General features: G+C 42.6%; 1 protein-coding gene across 9 annotated transcripts in view; it reads right to left on the bottom strand.

Moving 5' to 3' along the window:
- lepr (leptin receptor) overlaps positions 1–15,636 on the bottom strand; it is a 75,732-nt gene that overhangs the window by 43,879 nt on the left and 16,217 nt on the right. For 7 of the 9 annotated variants that reach the window (XM_060066829.1, XM_060066827.1, XM_060066831.1 and 4 more), the window contains 7 exons: positions 14,494–14,623; positions 9,347–9,525; positions 7,540–7,685; positions 4,457–4,598; positions 1,506–1,666; positions 968–1,067; positions 201–300 (listed from right to left, as the gene is read on the bottom strand). In XM_060066829.1, coding sequence (XP_059922812.1) covers positions 201–300; positions 968–1,067; positions 1,506–1,666; positions 4,457–4,598; positions 7,540–7,685; positions 9,347–9,525; positions 14,494–14,623 — 958 coding nt within the window. Of the gene's footprint in view, positions 1–200; positions 301–967; positions 1,068–1,505; positions 1,667–4,456; positions 4,599–7,539; positions 7,686–9,346; positions 9,652–12,540; positions 12,566–12,677; positions 12,721–14,493; positions 14,624–15,636 lie in introns of those variants that run through there. The other 2 variants (XM_060066828.1, XM_060066833.1) reach the window with 2 other exon arrangements.

A 15,636-nucleotide genomic window follows, 5' to 3' on the forward strand; every position in this document is an offset into this window, starting at 1 on the left:
CACACCTGGTGGTAAAATATGTCCCCTTTAATTGTGATACAGATTTGGATAAATTGGGAAAAGTGCTGCAAGAGGAATTTACGGTGAATTTACAGTCAGCACCATTCAAGAGTTTATGAGCATATCACCGACCTTATCAATGTCCTGCATGTACTTGTAAAACTAGTTAGGTGTGAAGAAATGTTTTGAACTGAAATTACCTCGAGAGGAATTTGAGCGTAATCCAGTGGTCTTTTTCCCAGCTGCAGGTCATTGCGTCGATGTCCCCGTTGGTTTCACATGTTATATCGATGACAGCACCTAGGGTAGAACGAAACCTTTCAGTAACGCAACACAAAATACATCCTGTGTGTGTGTGTGTGTGTGTGAGTGAGTGAGTGAGTGAGTGAGTGAGTGAGTGAGTGAGTGAGTGAGTGAGTGAGTGAGTGAGTGAGTGAGTGAGTGAGTGAGTGAGTGAGTGAGTGAGTGAGTGAGTGAGTGAGTGAGTGAGTGAGTGAGTGACAGACAGACAGACAGACAGACAGACAGACAGACAGACAGACAGACAGACAGACAGACAGACAGACAGACAGACAGACAGACAGACAGACAGACAGACAGACAGAGAGAGAGAGTTAATGAGCGAGTGAGTGAGTGAGTGAGAGAATGAGGGTTTGAGAGAGAAATAGAGAGAATGTGTAGTTTAATTTACCGTCAATAAGGCTTGAGAAGGGTAAAAACCATTGGGGATCTATGGCTTAGTCCATTATCTCTATATATTATATCATGGACAATCATATACTAATTGAATGTAAAGATATATTTTCCATGACAATAAATCCCTTTGAATCTTGAATATTGGGAGTGAGCATTAGAGTGAGGGCCACAGAGAGACAGAGACAGAGAGAGAGAGAAATAGAGACAGAGTGAGAGAGAATTAGAGAGCGAGAGAGAGAGAGAGAGACAAACAGAAAGAGAAAGAGCCCACCTTCCACATAAATCTGGCTGTAGGGGATATTCCACTCCTGTGTGCACTGCAGCAGGTCATAGATACGGTTCTGGGAGGGCAGCACCGTGATCTGGCTCACCTAGTGGCAGTCAAAGTTAGGAGAGAGAGAGAGGAAAGGACAAAGAGAAAGAGATAGAGAAGAGAGGGGTTTTCATATTTTTGTAGAACAAGGTACAGCTATCGTTTGAGATAAACGGAGGCACGGTATAAGACACATTTGCCTATAAACAAACAGTTGGGAATGCGTTGGCAAAACAATAGCACCCGATATTAAAAAACAGATGCTTAACATGCATGTCTATATACATAATCTACAAAAACAATTATTTTTGCAAACAGAAATAATGCATGGATGTGCAAAACACACATGTCGTCCATGTTATGCTACTCTATAACATGAAAGTGTTAAACTATACATAAATACTACATGCACGTGACTAATAAAAAAAAAAAAATAATAATAGACAGCAAAACAGCCAATGGTCTGTTTGAACTAACTAGAAGGACCTGTATCTACCCAGCGGTTGATGGCGCTGTACTGGCGACCGGGGATGAGGTGTTTTATGTTGGTCCTCCAGATGGCAGAGCTAGCGTTAGCGCTGCGGTCGTTGAACACACAGTAAACGGTGACGTTCTGGCCCGGCTTCGCAACCACCTTCTCTGGGATGTAGCTGACCGCTGCAACACAACAACAACAACAGCATGACACTTGTTGGTCACTTCTGTCTGAGGCTGATGTGAGGCTTCAAAATGATTTTCTTGGATTTGAGCTGCTCCCCCCTTGTAATTGTGGCGGCGTGAAGCGCCGTTCATGAAATGCGCGGCCAGTCAACACAAGGCCATTGCATGTATAGTTGTTGAAATGTATAGCATTTGGCTGTAAGGTTGCTGCGGACAGGCAGTTTGCCCTCTCAGCCTAAAGAGCTATTTTCCACGGTGAGCCTGTGGTGACCCACAAGTAAGACTGAGCGACATTCACCAAGGGACTGTACCTTTAAGGGAAATGGTTATGGGATAGCAGTTCCGGTTTAACGTGGTGTGTGTCCATTTGACCTCACTCTCGGTTGAGGTGATGTTTTATATTGTGGAGTGGAGAGTAAAGCTGACTCAACGCATCTCCATCTCTTGTCTCCTCATTGATTGCACTCCACAAGCCAAACGTTACAAATCACACTTTAAATCAGGAGTTCCCTTTTTACACCGTAAGCCACTTTCGATGAAAGCTTCTGCTAAATGACTAATGGTAAATAGCAACAATGGTGCAAACTAATCAGTTCAAATAACAAAACAGGGAATATTTCTTTTTTGATATACTGCTTGTGGCGTTGTTCAAATCTCAATTTAGATTTAGAAGGTTTATTATCAAAAACACACTTATTGACAATTTCTCAAACACCACATTTGGTGCGCATTTTGTTAATCTCCTTTGAACTATTATATTTCAGGGGTTATTTTGGAGCTCTTAAGGGAACAACCTGTATTCGGCAAATTGGTTTCCATAGAAACATCTTGCTCCTATGTCTGATTTGGGATAAAAAACATGACTATGCTTGGATAGTTGTGGCAGTGGCTCTTTGAAAAATGAAAACTCCACATGAATCATTTATTCATTGCAGACAATGAACAAATATATGTGAAGTAAACAAGACACAATTTACTCTGAGAAACTATGGCAGCACTGCCAAAAGTACATAATAATTGTTGGTGCTCAAAGGCATGCTAAAATCTGACCTTCGGGTTGTGAAAGTCCTGGTGAATTGGAGTATGAACATTGATTATTTATTTAGATGATGTTTGTTTTCATGTGCGTGCATTGAGTCTGAGCAAATTCGGGAGAAATAACAAAATGCAAACGTAAATAGTCTTGAACCGTTATCTCTAACACATCTGTCACAGTACCACAAGGCTATCTTGCATGGCACCGTTATCTTGCGCAAACCAAACAAGACAGTGAACAGACACCTCGCTCTTGGGATGAGTCCAGCTGCACTGAAAGGCCCGCATTGATTAGTAATCCTGGGATTCTTTATTGGTTTTCATGAGGCACACAGACGGTTCTTGCACAAACACACACCGCAGGAAAAGCGATACCAAATTGTAAGCTTCCATTTTCAGGCTGCAGGGGTGATTGGTTAGCATGCGGCACTGAGGAATCTCCACCTCAAGCACAGATGACTCCAAGGAGGGACACCTTCATCTTTCCACAGTCTTTCCACAGCTGAGACGGTGGAAAGACATCAGCATCAGTCCTTACATATCCTCAGACAGCCACCCTAGGTGAGACCCTAACCTTCGGTGGCTTCCTCATGCGTTTCTAATCAATTCCTTACGAGTGATACCGACAATGAAGACGACCTCCAACCCAGGCGGTGCTGACACGTGAGCGAGGTGTCCACTAATGACTTGACCTCTTGAAGGTGTGTGTCTTTGCACTGTTAACACCTGCAATGTTTTGATTTTTTCTTCCTCTTTTTATTTCCGGCAAGACCAGGCATGTGGAAATGCATTTCTGTCAGCGGCAGTCTAAAGACGTATCTGGTCTATCAGAATGGAAATTATTTGTTTATTTGCAGAAAGCGGTCCTTTTGGACGCATGTGGAGACGCATTCTAATACCTGGTGTAAGCTGACTGAGCTTTACACTTGTGATTGGATCCCCCAAGACGCATGTTAATGCCAAGTGTGAACCGGGTTTGAGGGTTTGTGTGTGTGTGTGTGTGTGTGTGTGTGTGTGTGTGTGTGTGTGTGTGTGTGTGTGTGTGTGTGTGTGTGTGTGTGAATTTTCTGACAATGTGTGTATGCCTATTCATCTGCTGACAGTGTAGATATCCAAATAAATTATATTTGTGTGTGTGTGTGTGTGTGTCAGTCTGTGTGTATGTTAAAAGGAGGTTTGTAAGATTGCAGCCCATGTAAGTGTGTGTGTGTGTGTGTGTGTGTGTGTGTGTGTGTGTGTGTGTGTGTGTGTGTGTGTGTGTGTGTGTGTGTGTGTGTGTGTGTGTGTGTGTGTTAGGGCCAGATTTATAGCTTGGAAGTGAAGTGACCTTTGGTCTAACATAAATAAGCTGATGAATGATTGAATATACCACAATCAATGCGTAAACTGTGTGATTAGCAGTTTAGAAGTCCAATGCTTGTAATGCCAGCAGCGGATTGAAGGTGCTTTTATATTTGTCAAGACCTAAATAAATCGATAATCAATTAAAATATATAAAGAAAAACAATCTTTTTTTTTTTTTTTTATTCTATTGTCAATAACAATATTAATATTATCAATATTGTGTTTGATGATGTGAGCTATTGTAAAGCTTTAATTTCCCCTCGGTGATGAGAAAAGTACCAATGCATGTATGTATGTATCTGCCTATTATAAAGTATGATTGAACACAGTGTACTGCCCTGCGCTAGTTTAGCCCAGGACGGATGTAACAGTGTGAGAGTTAGCAGTAGTGGGATGACAGGCCCTTACTGTCCAGGTAGATATGGTGAGGTTGGCTCCAGGCGCTCCAGAGATAGGGGTGGCCCGGTAGGGAGCAGCGGACCTGGAAGGTGTAGTTCAGCCTGGGGCTCAGGTCCAGGAACACCCTGGGCTCCCCAGACACATTTACCACCTGGGGCAGGAAAAATAGATAAACAGATTCTCTTCTACTAAGACTAATAAAGACAAATAAGATATCGATAAACTGCAATGCTGACTGACAAGCATGCATACGGGGGGGGGGGGCTATACGGCTCACAATACACATAGAGAAGGTACACACACGCACACACATCGCACCACAACACGCACAAATCTCTACTAACACATGCGCATAAATCTAGAGTAGACTAACACACACACACACACATACAACAGCACAACAAAACACACACACACACACATCTAGGCTCACACACACACACACACACACACACACACACACACACACACACACACACACACACACACACACACACACACACACAGCAGCGTATTAGGCTCAATCAACATAACATCAATGATATGGACTTGATATTAGCTGGCATGTTGCACAGATATTGGGACGGATGAGTCAATGATATGTGGTGTCACGGCAACACAATGGCTCTCAGAGGGCGTCTTGTTTTCAATCTCGCCCAGCTGCAGCATGACTGTGTGTGTGACAGCCGGGCTCATGGCAGTTGAAGGCACTGCCATAGACAGTGCTTGGATCTGTCCAGAATTTATATCCATAGCATGGTTTGTTTGTTTTGCTAAATTCTATATGAAAGGGGACAGCCTGTACATGATTTTTTGAGTGAGACATGCATTTCTGAAAGTACCCTGCCTACAGTTACCAAACGAGCGAGTCAGTTTCGGCGATCCCTCCTACGTCGGAAGGCGGGTACATTTGGATATTACCACCCACTTCACCACCCCCTCCAATCAGAGCATAGATAAGATTTTGTGGACCAGCGGACGAGCGCTGGGCTGAGATGTTCGCGCATTTCAGAAGCAGGGAGATTCCATGCAACTATAGATGTCTAATTTGTCAGTTTGCCATGTGACTGCATGGCAGGTAGTCTGGCGGAGCTGCCGGACTGCCACCAGTTTCCCCCGCCGGAGCTGCCGGAGTGCCGCCAGAGCTTCGGCGGCAGTCCAGCAGCTCCGGCGGGGGTAGCTCGGTGGCAGTCCGGCAGCTCAGCTCCGGGAGTACAATCCCTTTCTCCTACATGTCGCACTTAAATCTGGACTTCAGAGGGTCAAAGCCGAAGTTCCTTTCCCCCAATTCTTCTCAACCATGGCCGAGATAACCCCCACTACGAATCATTACTTGTTGTGGAAGTACCAGAGACGTCAGACGCACTCTTTATGATTCATAATATCATCCGAGGAGCACAGAGCTTTTGGCCGTTATATTTAAGCAATAGATCACGCCAGGCTGTGGTATGTGCTCATTATACCACTGTTAAGGGGCGTTGTCCGGCCCCGACGCGCAGCGGAGGGCCGGCGACCCCCTTCACAGTGGTATAATGAGCACATGCCACTGACTGAAGTGATCTATTGCTTTTATACAACGGTTACTGTTATGGCGAAACGAAAGTCATAGACACACTACATTTAAAAAGAAACCGTAGACACACTACATTTAAAAATCCAGCAGATCGCTGGATTTAGGTCCCCCGTTGTATAATAGATATTATACAACGGGTGGCTTAAATCCAACGATCTGATTGGTTCCTAACTGTTGTATAATGAGCGTATACATAACTGCTATGACGCCCAATTTTTGTGAAAGTTTGCATATCACTCCGCGCCTGGAAGTAGAAACAGTTACAAAGTAAAAAATATGTTGAATTATGGAGAGGGTGTAAATGTTGTTACTACGGGAGTGAGCAAGGCGATGGAGAGACTAACGAAAGCTTAGGCACACGGCGAGTGAACTGCTCCATAGGATAAATTGCCGGCGAACCGCTCTAGCCGAGCCTTCTCTCGGAGGGACGCTAAAGTGTGTTGCATAGCGACCGTCGTGCATTTTGAAGGCAGTCAGGAGGGACTACTTTTTTGTATTCTTTAATAAAACAGCTACTTTGACTTTCTTTCTTTTTTGTGTGTCTATGACTTTCGTTTTGCCATGATAGTAACCGTTGTATAAAAGCAATAGATCACTTCAGTCAGTGGTATGTGCTCATTATACCACTGTGAAGGGGGTCGCCGGCCCTCCACTGCGCATCGGGCCGAACAACGCCCCTTAACAGTGGTATAATGAGCACATACCACAGCCTGTCGTGATCTATTGCTTAATTATATTATATAGATAGGCCTACATTATATATTATTATTATTATTATATTATATTATATAGATATAGATATAGAGCTCTGGGTGTCCGCAAACGGCAACAATCACTTCGGCTCCACGCTGTGGTTCAGTCTGACAGCTCATTTGTATGCAATGGGCACCAGCTCATTTGCATTAAAGCTACAGACACCAGTAACAGCCCATTCTGAAGGGACCGAAACAGACGGGAATAGCGGCAAGCAAGAATTTTTTTCTACTAGATATTTCCAGCAAACAGCTTCAAAAACATGTTTATGTCTCCTCTAAAAGCCTTTTATCTGAGGTATTTCAGCTTTATTTAGTTGAGCAACAAAGCATAAAAAAAATTAAGCATCCACCACCTTGTGAAATACAATCCTAATGCAAGCTCACAATCCACAAAACTGTTCTGAGATACGGATGAATGCATTCGATGTCAGTAAAATACAGTTAAATAATGAAGGAATATTTACACAAACAAACAGACTTAAATGTCCTCAAAATCTTGATTTTTTTTTTTTTCATGACAATGTTTATTTATTTTATTATTATTTATTATTTTATTATTTATATTTATATCTGTATTTTTGCACATCCATCTGCACTGTTTTTATGTATGTTTTCGGCTGCTACTGGATACTTGAATTTCCCCCGGGATTAATAAAGTATATATCTATCTATCTATCAATGTGCAATGTAAAGCTGAGCTGTGGGAGGAATACTTATATGCAGACACGCTTCTTGCATGCATCACACTGAGAGCGGGCACCTACCTGCCATACAGGCCAGGTGCTGTTGAATGTGTAGCGCACCTTGTAGCGTTCTGGGCTGGCAGCTGACTGAGATGGATCCCAGTATAAAACCAGCTGTCCCTGAACTGTCTGGGTGTGAGTCACATTAACTGGAGGACTTGGTTTGACTGGAAAGAAAACACCAAAAAATGCCAAAACCCAAACCAAGGCAGTAGGAAAAATAGACACATAGGACAATGTTGTAGTGGTAATAAAATTAGCTCACAATGAAGGAAAAAAATTAATAATATCCTCAGTTTAGACCTATGCAATCCACCTGATGATAGCAATAAGGCCAATGATCTTTCCTACACTGGCTCACAGGGATTTGTCAACCCTGACGACTGTCTGATGTCTAATTAAGACCACTGGATTAGGTTTATGTTCACTAATATCACAGCGGCTGATGGGCATTAGGCATTTAAATGTACACTTTTGTGTGCTCAGCAAATCATTTAAAAATGACTTCAGCATCAACTTAAAGGTGGTTGGGATTTTTCTGAATATATCTATCTATCTATCTATCTATCTATCTATCTATCTATCTATCTATCTATCTATCTATCTATATATATATATATATATATATATATATATATATCCTGCGTCTTCAGATAAATCATGCATAAGAGAGTTGGTTTTGGTTATAATGTCCACCCCTTTCATAGTATTTCCCTTCCTCATCCATGCTTACTATCTGAACTGAAATGTCACTAAATGTATTGACTGTTTGTTTGTCACTACTTGAAGTGACGTATGGTGCACCTAAAGCTGGCCTTTTTAAATACATGCAGGTAGTTTGAACATCAACTGTCCGGTTATTATGGAGGGAAAAACATAAATAGGCACTTTCTCTCCTAACCAATAGGATTGCCTCAGGAAACATGTTTTGAGAAGGGCTGTGAGGGTAATAATATGAAACCACGTACATTTAGCCATTGGGTTAGTCAACACATCACAAAATAATTCAAGTTGTTTCCCCTGCAACCCCTCAAAAATAAAACAATTATTTAAAGGCTTCATTTGATTTACGCCTCTAATGTAGAATTTTTTTGTACAAATCAAGTTACAAATAAATACTCTTAATTAAAAAGCAGAAACACAGTGCCGTTACTTCTTTGTGCCTGCTGAACCATCAACAGGGATTCTCCCTACGTGAAATCTACAATTAGCAAACTGATTCTCTGTCTCCAGAAGAAACCCCACAAATAAACACAAGCAGGATGCAAATAGCGGTGATTGCTTATGCGTTTGGGGATGCTCATGATGTGGATTCTACAGTAAATATAGCCATCATAAACGTAGACAGTGGAGCTGCATGAGTGAGGCTGGTCAAAGGCCTTCATGGATATTGCTCTGTATCACAGTGTCACAGGGCACATTTGTTATAGGGGGATGTATAATGTGAGAGCGGCAGTTACAGACTGTAGACTCGCACTGTTCCCAGTGTGAAGATAAAACATCATAATTTCATTGGAGAGCCACACCAGCCTCATTGTAGAGAATTCACCCTGAAAGGTGGGAGCAGACAGAGCCCAGCACAGAGCACACACTGTTGTATACCAATCATGCTTGCCTTTAACAGGAGAATAGGGCCGTTGAGGCGCAAGCTTATAATTGTCTCCTTATCATTCCAGATCATGCCAAGCCTTTGGATCTCTTTTGGAAAATGCAGACTTCAAAACACATTTCCCAGAACTCCGAAAATTCTAATTTCTTTCTTTCACCAACCATTCTTCATTTACTGAGGTTTCTCTGTGATTCAGAACTTATGTAAGTGTCTCCTTACCTGGGCGGGCTGGAACACGGAGCAGGACGGGGCCGATGGTGGCATTTAGCACAGCAGTGGCTACCATAGCAAAGGACCGCTTGGCGTTGTCAAGGGCGATGGAACAAATGTGGGAACAGTTAACCGGCTTAGAGACCTCGGCACTTGTGACACTGTGGGCAGCCTGTCCGGTTGGCAGGCTGGGAACGGATCAGATGAAAGCTTGCGTTTTAATCTTTGCACATATTTTCTATTTAATTTTTCCTATAAAAAGTGAAAGAGATATTATATACATTGGTTTAATTTGAGACTATCTTGTCATTTGCCTTTTGTATAATTAATAGGGCTGTAACGATACGCATATCAAACCGAAAATCGCGATACTCAAAGCCACGAACCTGTCTCGCGGTGTGAGAAGGCAGAAGCGCGATATGCCCTTTCTAACTCTTCGGTCAAATTGTCCGATTGAAATTTGCTAATAATTTGTCTAAATAATAGTCTGCTGACAGCGCCCCCTCCTATCGATGCCGTAAATATGTGACGAGATGCCCTCTCTGTGATCACAGCTCTCCGTGGCTACGGAGGATTGCATTTCTCCACAGCCGTCGAAGTCCTCATATGCGATATGAACGACATTTATCCAGAGTGGGCCAAGAGCGAAAAAAATTGCCTGTGTGATCCTGTCTCTATTGTTTTGTGTGATTTGACTGGTAGTTTGTCTGCTTATAGGTCGGAATGAAGCGGCCACCGATTATTGACAGGATGGGTACTTTATTCTACCGGACTCGTTCGCTTCTTCACTAGACACACGCGCTACCGCTCGCTCTCCTCGCTCGTCCACTCACTCGCTGACGTCACTCACACACGCATACGCACACTGCCATTCTCCCGCACCAGGGGCGTAGGAACGTGTTTAACATTGGAGGGGACACATATCGGAAACCTGACAGATTCATTGATGGTTCGAAGAGAAATATGTCATAAATGAACTACTCTGCAAAACATTCACAAATGTATTTTATTCTTCTAAAAATATACATTTGTAAAGGAAAACACATTTTGAATGGCAGTATTGAACTGATAGCCTACATATCAAATCAATTATTTAATTGCAGGCCTTATCATACAGTTTTGTAGACTGATAAATAACATGTGAAAAATATTGATCTAAATTTGAATTCGTATTTTCTGAATACCTTTTATTTTCTTAGTTGTAGCCTATCTTATGCCTCAATGAACACACAGGCAAAGGTTAAGGTTAAAGGGAAAAAACAGCATCAAGAATTTTAACATATACACCAACGGTTCTATCAACATCCTTTCTGTACCGACAGCGATATATTGATGCACTTCTTATGACAAATGTACTTATTGTAAGTCGCTTTGGATAAAAGCGGCTGCTAAATGCCCTAAACGTAAACGTAAATGCAACTTGTTTTTAATCTCGAGTAGGCCTATGTGATATTATTCGAACATTTCCACTAACTGATTGGTGTGTGAAGGCAAACGAAAACGACATTAGAATGGATGTAATGAACTGATAAATATAAATTAGTGTGTAGAACTGATACAAATAAAAGCTAGATAGCACTGTAGTGTTATCCAACAGTGTAAAACGTGCCGTGACACACAAAAGGTTGAAAAACTATGGCCTAGGCAAAAGAGCCAAAATGTTTTCTTCTCCTGTCATTTGCAGCCACGAAATGCTTGCAAATTGACTTCTTGTCAGTAAGTCAAGTCTATCCTGATGGAAATGACAGACAGCAACATGGTTGAGTCTGTTTTGAGACATTGTGGACCGGAGCCAGGTTTTGAGCCTGCGGAGGACACTAAAACTTCTCAGCTATTCTACTGCTGTCTTTTCATTTTAACAGCTCTAACCTGTTGCGTTAGCTGCAGACACCCGCATCTCAAACAGTCTGAGCCGTTGATGGGATGCGGCAGCTTATGGCTGTCTTGCGAGTGAGACGTATTCACGCGAGATCACGAGATCACGCGATTAGAGTTGCAGGCTGGCAGCGATCAGCAGCGGTGCTTACGTCCCCGATGGAAAGCAGGCAACTTTTCTTCTAGGCAGCGATTCGAAGGCGTTTCCAGCCTGAAGTCCTTATAACTTCCAACCGCCCCCAACCCTGCGCGCTGCCATACATGGGGCAGGTGACAAGACGCTGTGTTGCGCTTTCAAAATAAAAGCGAGTAAAATATAAAAAATATATCTATATATTTTGCGGTATAATTTTTTGGGGGGGACAAATGCGCCTGTCTCGAAAATTGGAGGGGACACGTCCCCTCCGTCCCCCCCGGTTCCTACGCCCTTGTCCCGCACACACATATGCTACTCGTAACACTATGCCTCGTTATTGCGATGTTCATGTTTTTCCTCATCTATTGAAAGTTAGGCTATTAAACATGTTGCATTCTATAGGGCCTGATTATGTCATTATTTAAGCTACATAGCCTAATAAGAAGCGCTAATAAGGATATTTGAATAAACCAACCAAACAGTTAAAGGGGCCCTATTATGCCTACCAGCAAAAAGCATCCTCCAACTGCAATCTTTGGTTATTTCTTTATTAATTTAGCTATACTTTAATAGTATTCTTTCGGTTCAAATCTGTTCAGTGTTCCAAATTATTTGTTATTAAAGGCACCCAGTGCAACTTTATGTAAACATTCAATGAAAAATAAACATTCAATTTCTAGTCTTTTTTACACGTAGTAAGTTTCAATAACTCCATACCATTACATATCGACATTCAAGGAGCAAAGATGAGACGTCGTTGTGTGGTGAGAACTGATAGAAAATCGTAAACAACAACAATCGCCGGTGGGGAGAAGCCATTTTTCCATTGACTGGAAGCCTGCTTTATTTATTGTAGGTTACAAAAAATAAAGAAAATGGCGGCATTGTTGTTGTTATCGATTTTGTATCAGTTCTCACCACACAACGACGTCTCATCTTTGCTGCTTAAATGTCGGTATGTAATGGTATGGAGTTATTGAAACTTACTATGTGTAAAAAAGACTAGAAATTGAATGTTTATTTTTAAGCCTCGAAAGTTGCACTGGGTGCCTTTAAATGTTACATTAAGATAATTGGTATTTAAGTGTTGTTTAAATAAAATGCTTTTTAAATTTAAAAGAATCGTGGGATGTATCGAACCGTGGGTCAAAAATCGTGATACAAACCGAATCGTGAATTTGTGTATCGTTACAGCCCTAATAATTAACAATTATAAAATCATTACATTTGGAAAAAAATGGCGGCAGCGTATGTCTCATCTTGTATGTGTTAGTTCAGCTGTAAACTGTGTTTATCCCAGAGATGGCCAGGCTGATAAATGCAGGATACAGGTTCTGTGGGACCTGCTTCACTGAGCTGTCTTTTTCCTTCGCTGTGATGAAGGGAAAGACTGCTGTTCAGATAACACGTACCAGTTTATTCAAGCAAATAAAACAAACTCACGTGTGCACGCACACACACAACCTCATGCAGTAACACACACAGACACACACCTACACACACAGCGTGGACATACATCCATTTACAAACACTAACACCTTTGCACATGGGGCCTGAGGCAAGGCATGATAGGCATACCAAACAGGCGACGTGAGAGAGTTTAAAGGTCCCATGACATGAAAATCTCACTTTATGAGGTTTTCTAACATAAATATTATTTCCCCTAGCCTGCCTATGGTCCCCCAGTGGCTAAAACTCGCGTTTGGTGTAAAACGAGCACTAGCTGTTTATTTATGTCGTCATAAAGCATCTAAGCTCCTCCCCTTACTCTGCCTGGCCCGCCCAGAGACGTTGGCCCGTCAATGAGACACGACCGTGCGAGCGCCACATGTGTGTGTGTGTGAATACACACACTGTAACGCAAGTATTTCTGGTCGGTTCTTTGACGTCTCTTGTATTTCCACAACGAGACTGTAGTGGGGGTTATCTGAGCCATGGTTGAGAAGGAATTGGGGGAAAGGAACTTTGGCTTTGACTCGCTGAAGTACATGAACTGCGACATGCCGCCGGTTGCCGCGAGGCACCATCGCCCGGCAGCGGGCAGCAGGCAGCGCGCGGTTCAGTCTACTTCAGATTGATGTGAAACTGGAAGAACCAGAGACGTCGCAGAACCCAACAAAGTCGTTTGTGATTCATAATATCGTCTGGAGGCGCACACAGCTTTTGGCCGTGATAATATGTATTATATGATATAGATATCTATGTATTATATGATATTATTTAGATATAGAGCTCCAGGACTGTAACGCAAGTCTTGTACACTTCCTTGTTATTTGGATAACCGTTCTGCTTTTGGTGTTATGGCGCATAACGTTGGACTCTCGTCTCTGCTATTTCTACAACGAGACTCGTAGTGGGGGTTAACTCAGCCAAGGTTGAGAATGAATTGGGGGAAGGAACTTTGGCTTTGACTCCCTCAAGAACATGAACCATGACATGGAGGAGAAAGGGATTGTTGGCGGCGAATGTCTCCCGCTTGAGCCCCGCTGAGGGACCACCGCCGGAGGCGGAGGTGCCTAAGCGCTGCCCGGCAGCAATCCCTTTCTCCTCCTTGTCGCGGTTCAATCTACTTCACATTGATGTGGACGTGGAAGAACCAGGAACGTCAGAGAACCCAACGCGGTCATTTGAGATTCATAATATCGGCTCACACAGCTTTTGGCCGCGATAATATATATTATATGATATAGATATCTATGCAGGCTATATGATAATATTTAGATATAGAGCTCCAGGACTCCCGTGTGTTCTAGAATATTTACAGAACACGGCTAAAGGCTGTGTGCGCCTCGCCATTGCGATACATCCACTGTAAACAGAGCGCATGGTACCGTGGCTGCAAGCTGCTCAGGGCCACACCCCCACCCTCCTCCTTGACCCGCCTCACTCCTCCTCATTTGCATTATAGCTACAGACGCCAAAACAGCACATTTGGGGGAAGCTCAATGTGCGACTGGCTCGGAGTGGCTGTAACTCTGCACCACGGTTGAATTTCGGGAACGTCTTTGAATACTGTGTTAGTTGCCCACTAATACCTATATTAAAGAATACATAAAATAGCATGTCATGGGACCTTTAAACCAGAGCGAGCCCAGGGCAGCGCTTTGTGCATAGTTCAAACCAGATATCTGAGATTCGTACTCACGCCAGGTGCTGCCGGCTGATTACCGTGGTGCTAAACACCAAGGGTTCTGGTTGTGGGCTGCGAGAGTTCAGATCACAAACAACATTTTCCCAGTTGTCATCAACAGCACACAGGATGCTCCAGCAGAGACCTGAGGGATATTGAATTTCCTGGGTTAGTGCGTCCAGCAGAAGACAACCAGTAAATACGCTCACCCTACCGAGGGGTTCTGTGAAAAGGCCTCATGTGAATATCCTGACAGGTTTAGCCAATTCTGCTTGGAAACTCTTGATTGAATCGGAGTGGTAGAATATAATTGGCTGGATGTGGATCTTGCTTGAGCATTGATTATGATGTGTCATAATCAATGCTCAGAAACAGTTGTTCCTTAGTTGGTTCCTTGTTCCTCATGGATTCCCATTTTCTAAGTGTTTTTCTGTTTTCTAAGATTTATTTTATTTTAATAAAGAAACTTTTCCCTTTTTGTTCCTGCTGCCCAACCAGCACCTGGCCATGACAACTCGCTTTTATTGTTTCATTGCCAAATGTAAAATATTTCCTATTTCAATATTAATGTGAAGTTTCCCAAAAGAATTACATTATTATTACAGTACGTGGTTGAACCTAAACACGTGTTCACATTAATCAAACAGCATCAATCTTTCACAGCAAGGAACCACTAGAAGGACCTTCCACTGTGGTCATGAAGGTTGGGGATGGCCTCAGGGGCAAGACAGTGTTGTAGATTCATCATTGATACGAGCAGTGAAGGTGGTGGATGTCCGCTAGAACCCTCTAGGGGCCCTCCATCAGACAATGAGAAGCTGTAGGCAGCTCCATAAATAACAATGGCAGCTGCAGCGCAATCCTAAAATCTGTCTGTCACTCAAGACTTCTTTTATATCGGACATAAATATCATCTATTTGATGTTAATGTTATCAAGTAATAAATAGCTGCAGAATTCTCCTGAAAGCTCCAAAATGTAATGCGTTTAGGGATTATTTTACAAAAATCTATATTCTTACTTAGCAGTGATTTGCCGCACAGCGTGTGAGATCGAAAACCAAGGTTAAAAACTGAAAGGGTGTTATCAATACTGTGTCAATGATAGTTAAAGGATTAAGAAGTGTACTTCACAAAATTACTACTGCTTGCCGTCTGCG

This window comes from Gadus macrocephalus, chromosome 12 (assembly GCF_031168955.1).
Source record: "Gadus macrocephalus chromosome 12, ASM3116895v1".
In the NCBI taxonomy this organism is placed as follows: Eukaryota; Metazoa; Chordata; class Actinopteri; order Gadiformes; family Gadidae; genus Gadus; species Gadus macrocephalus.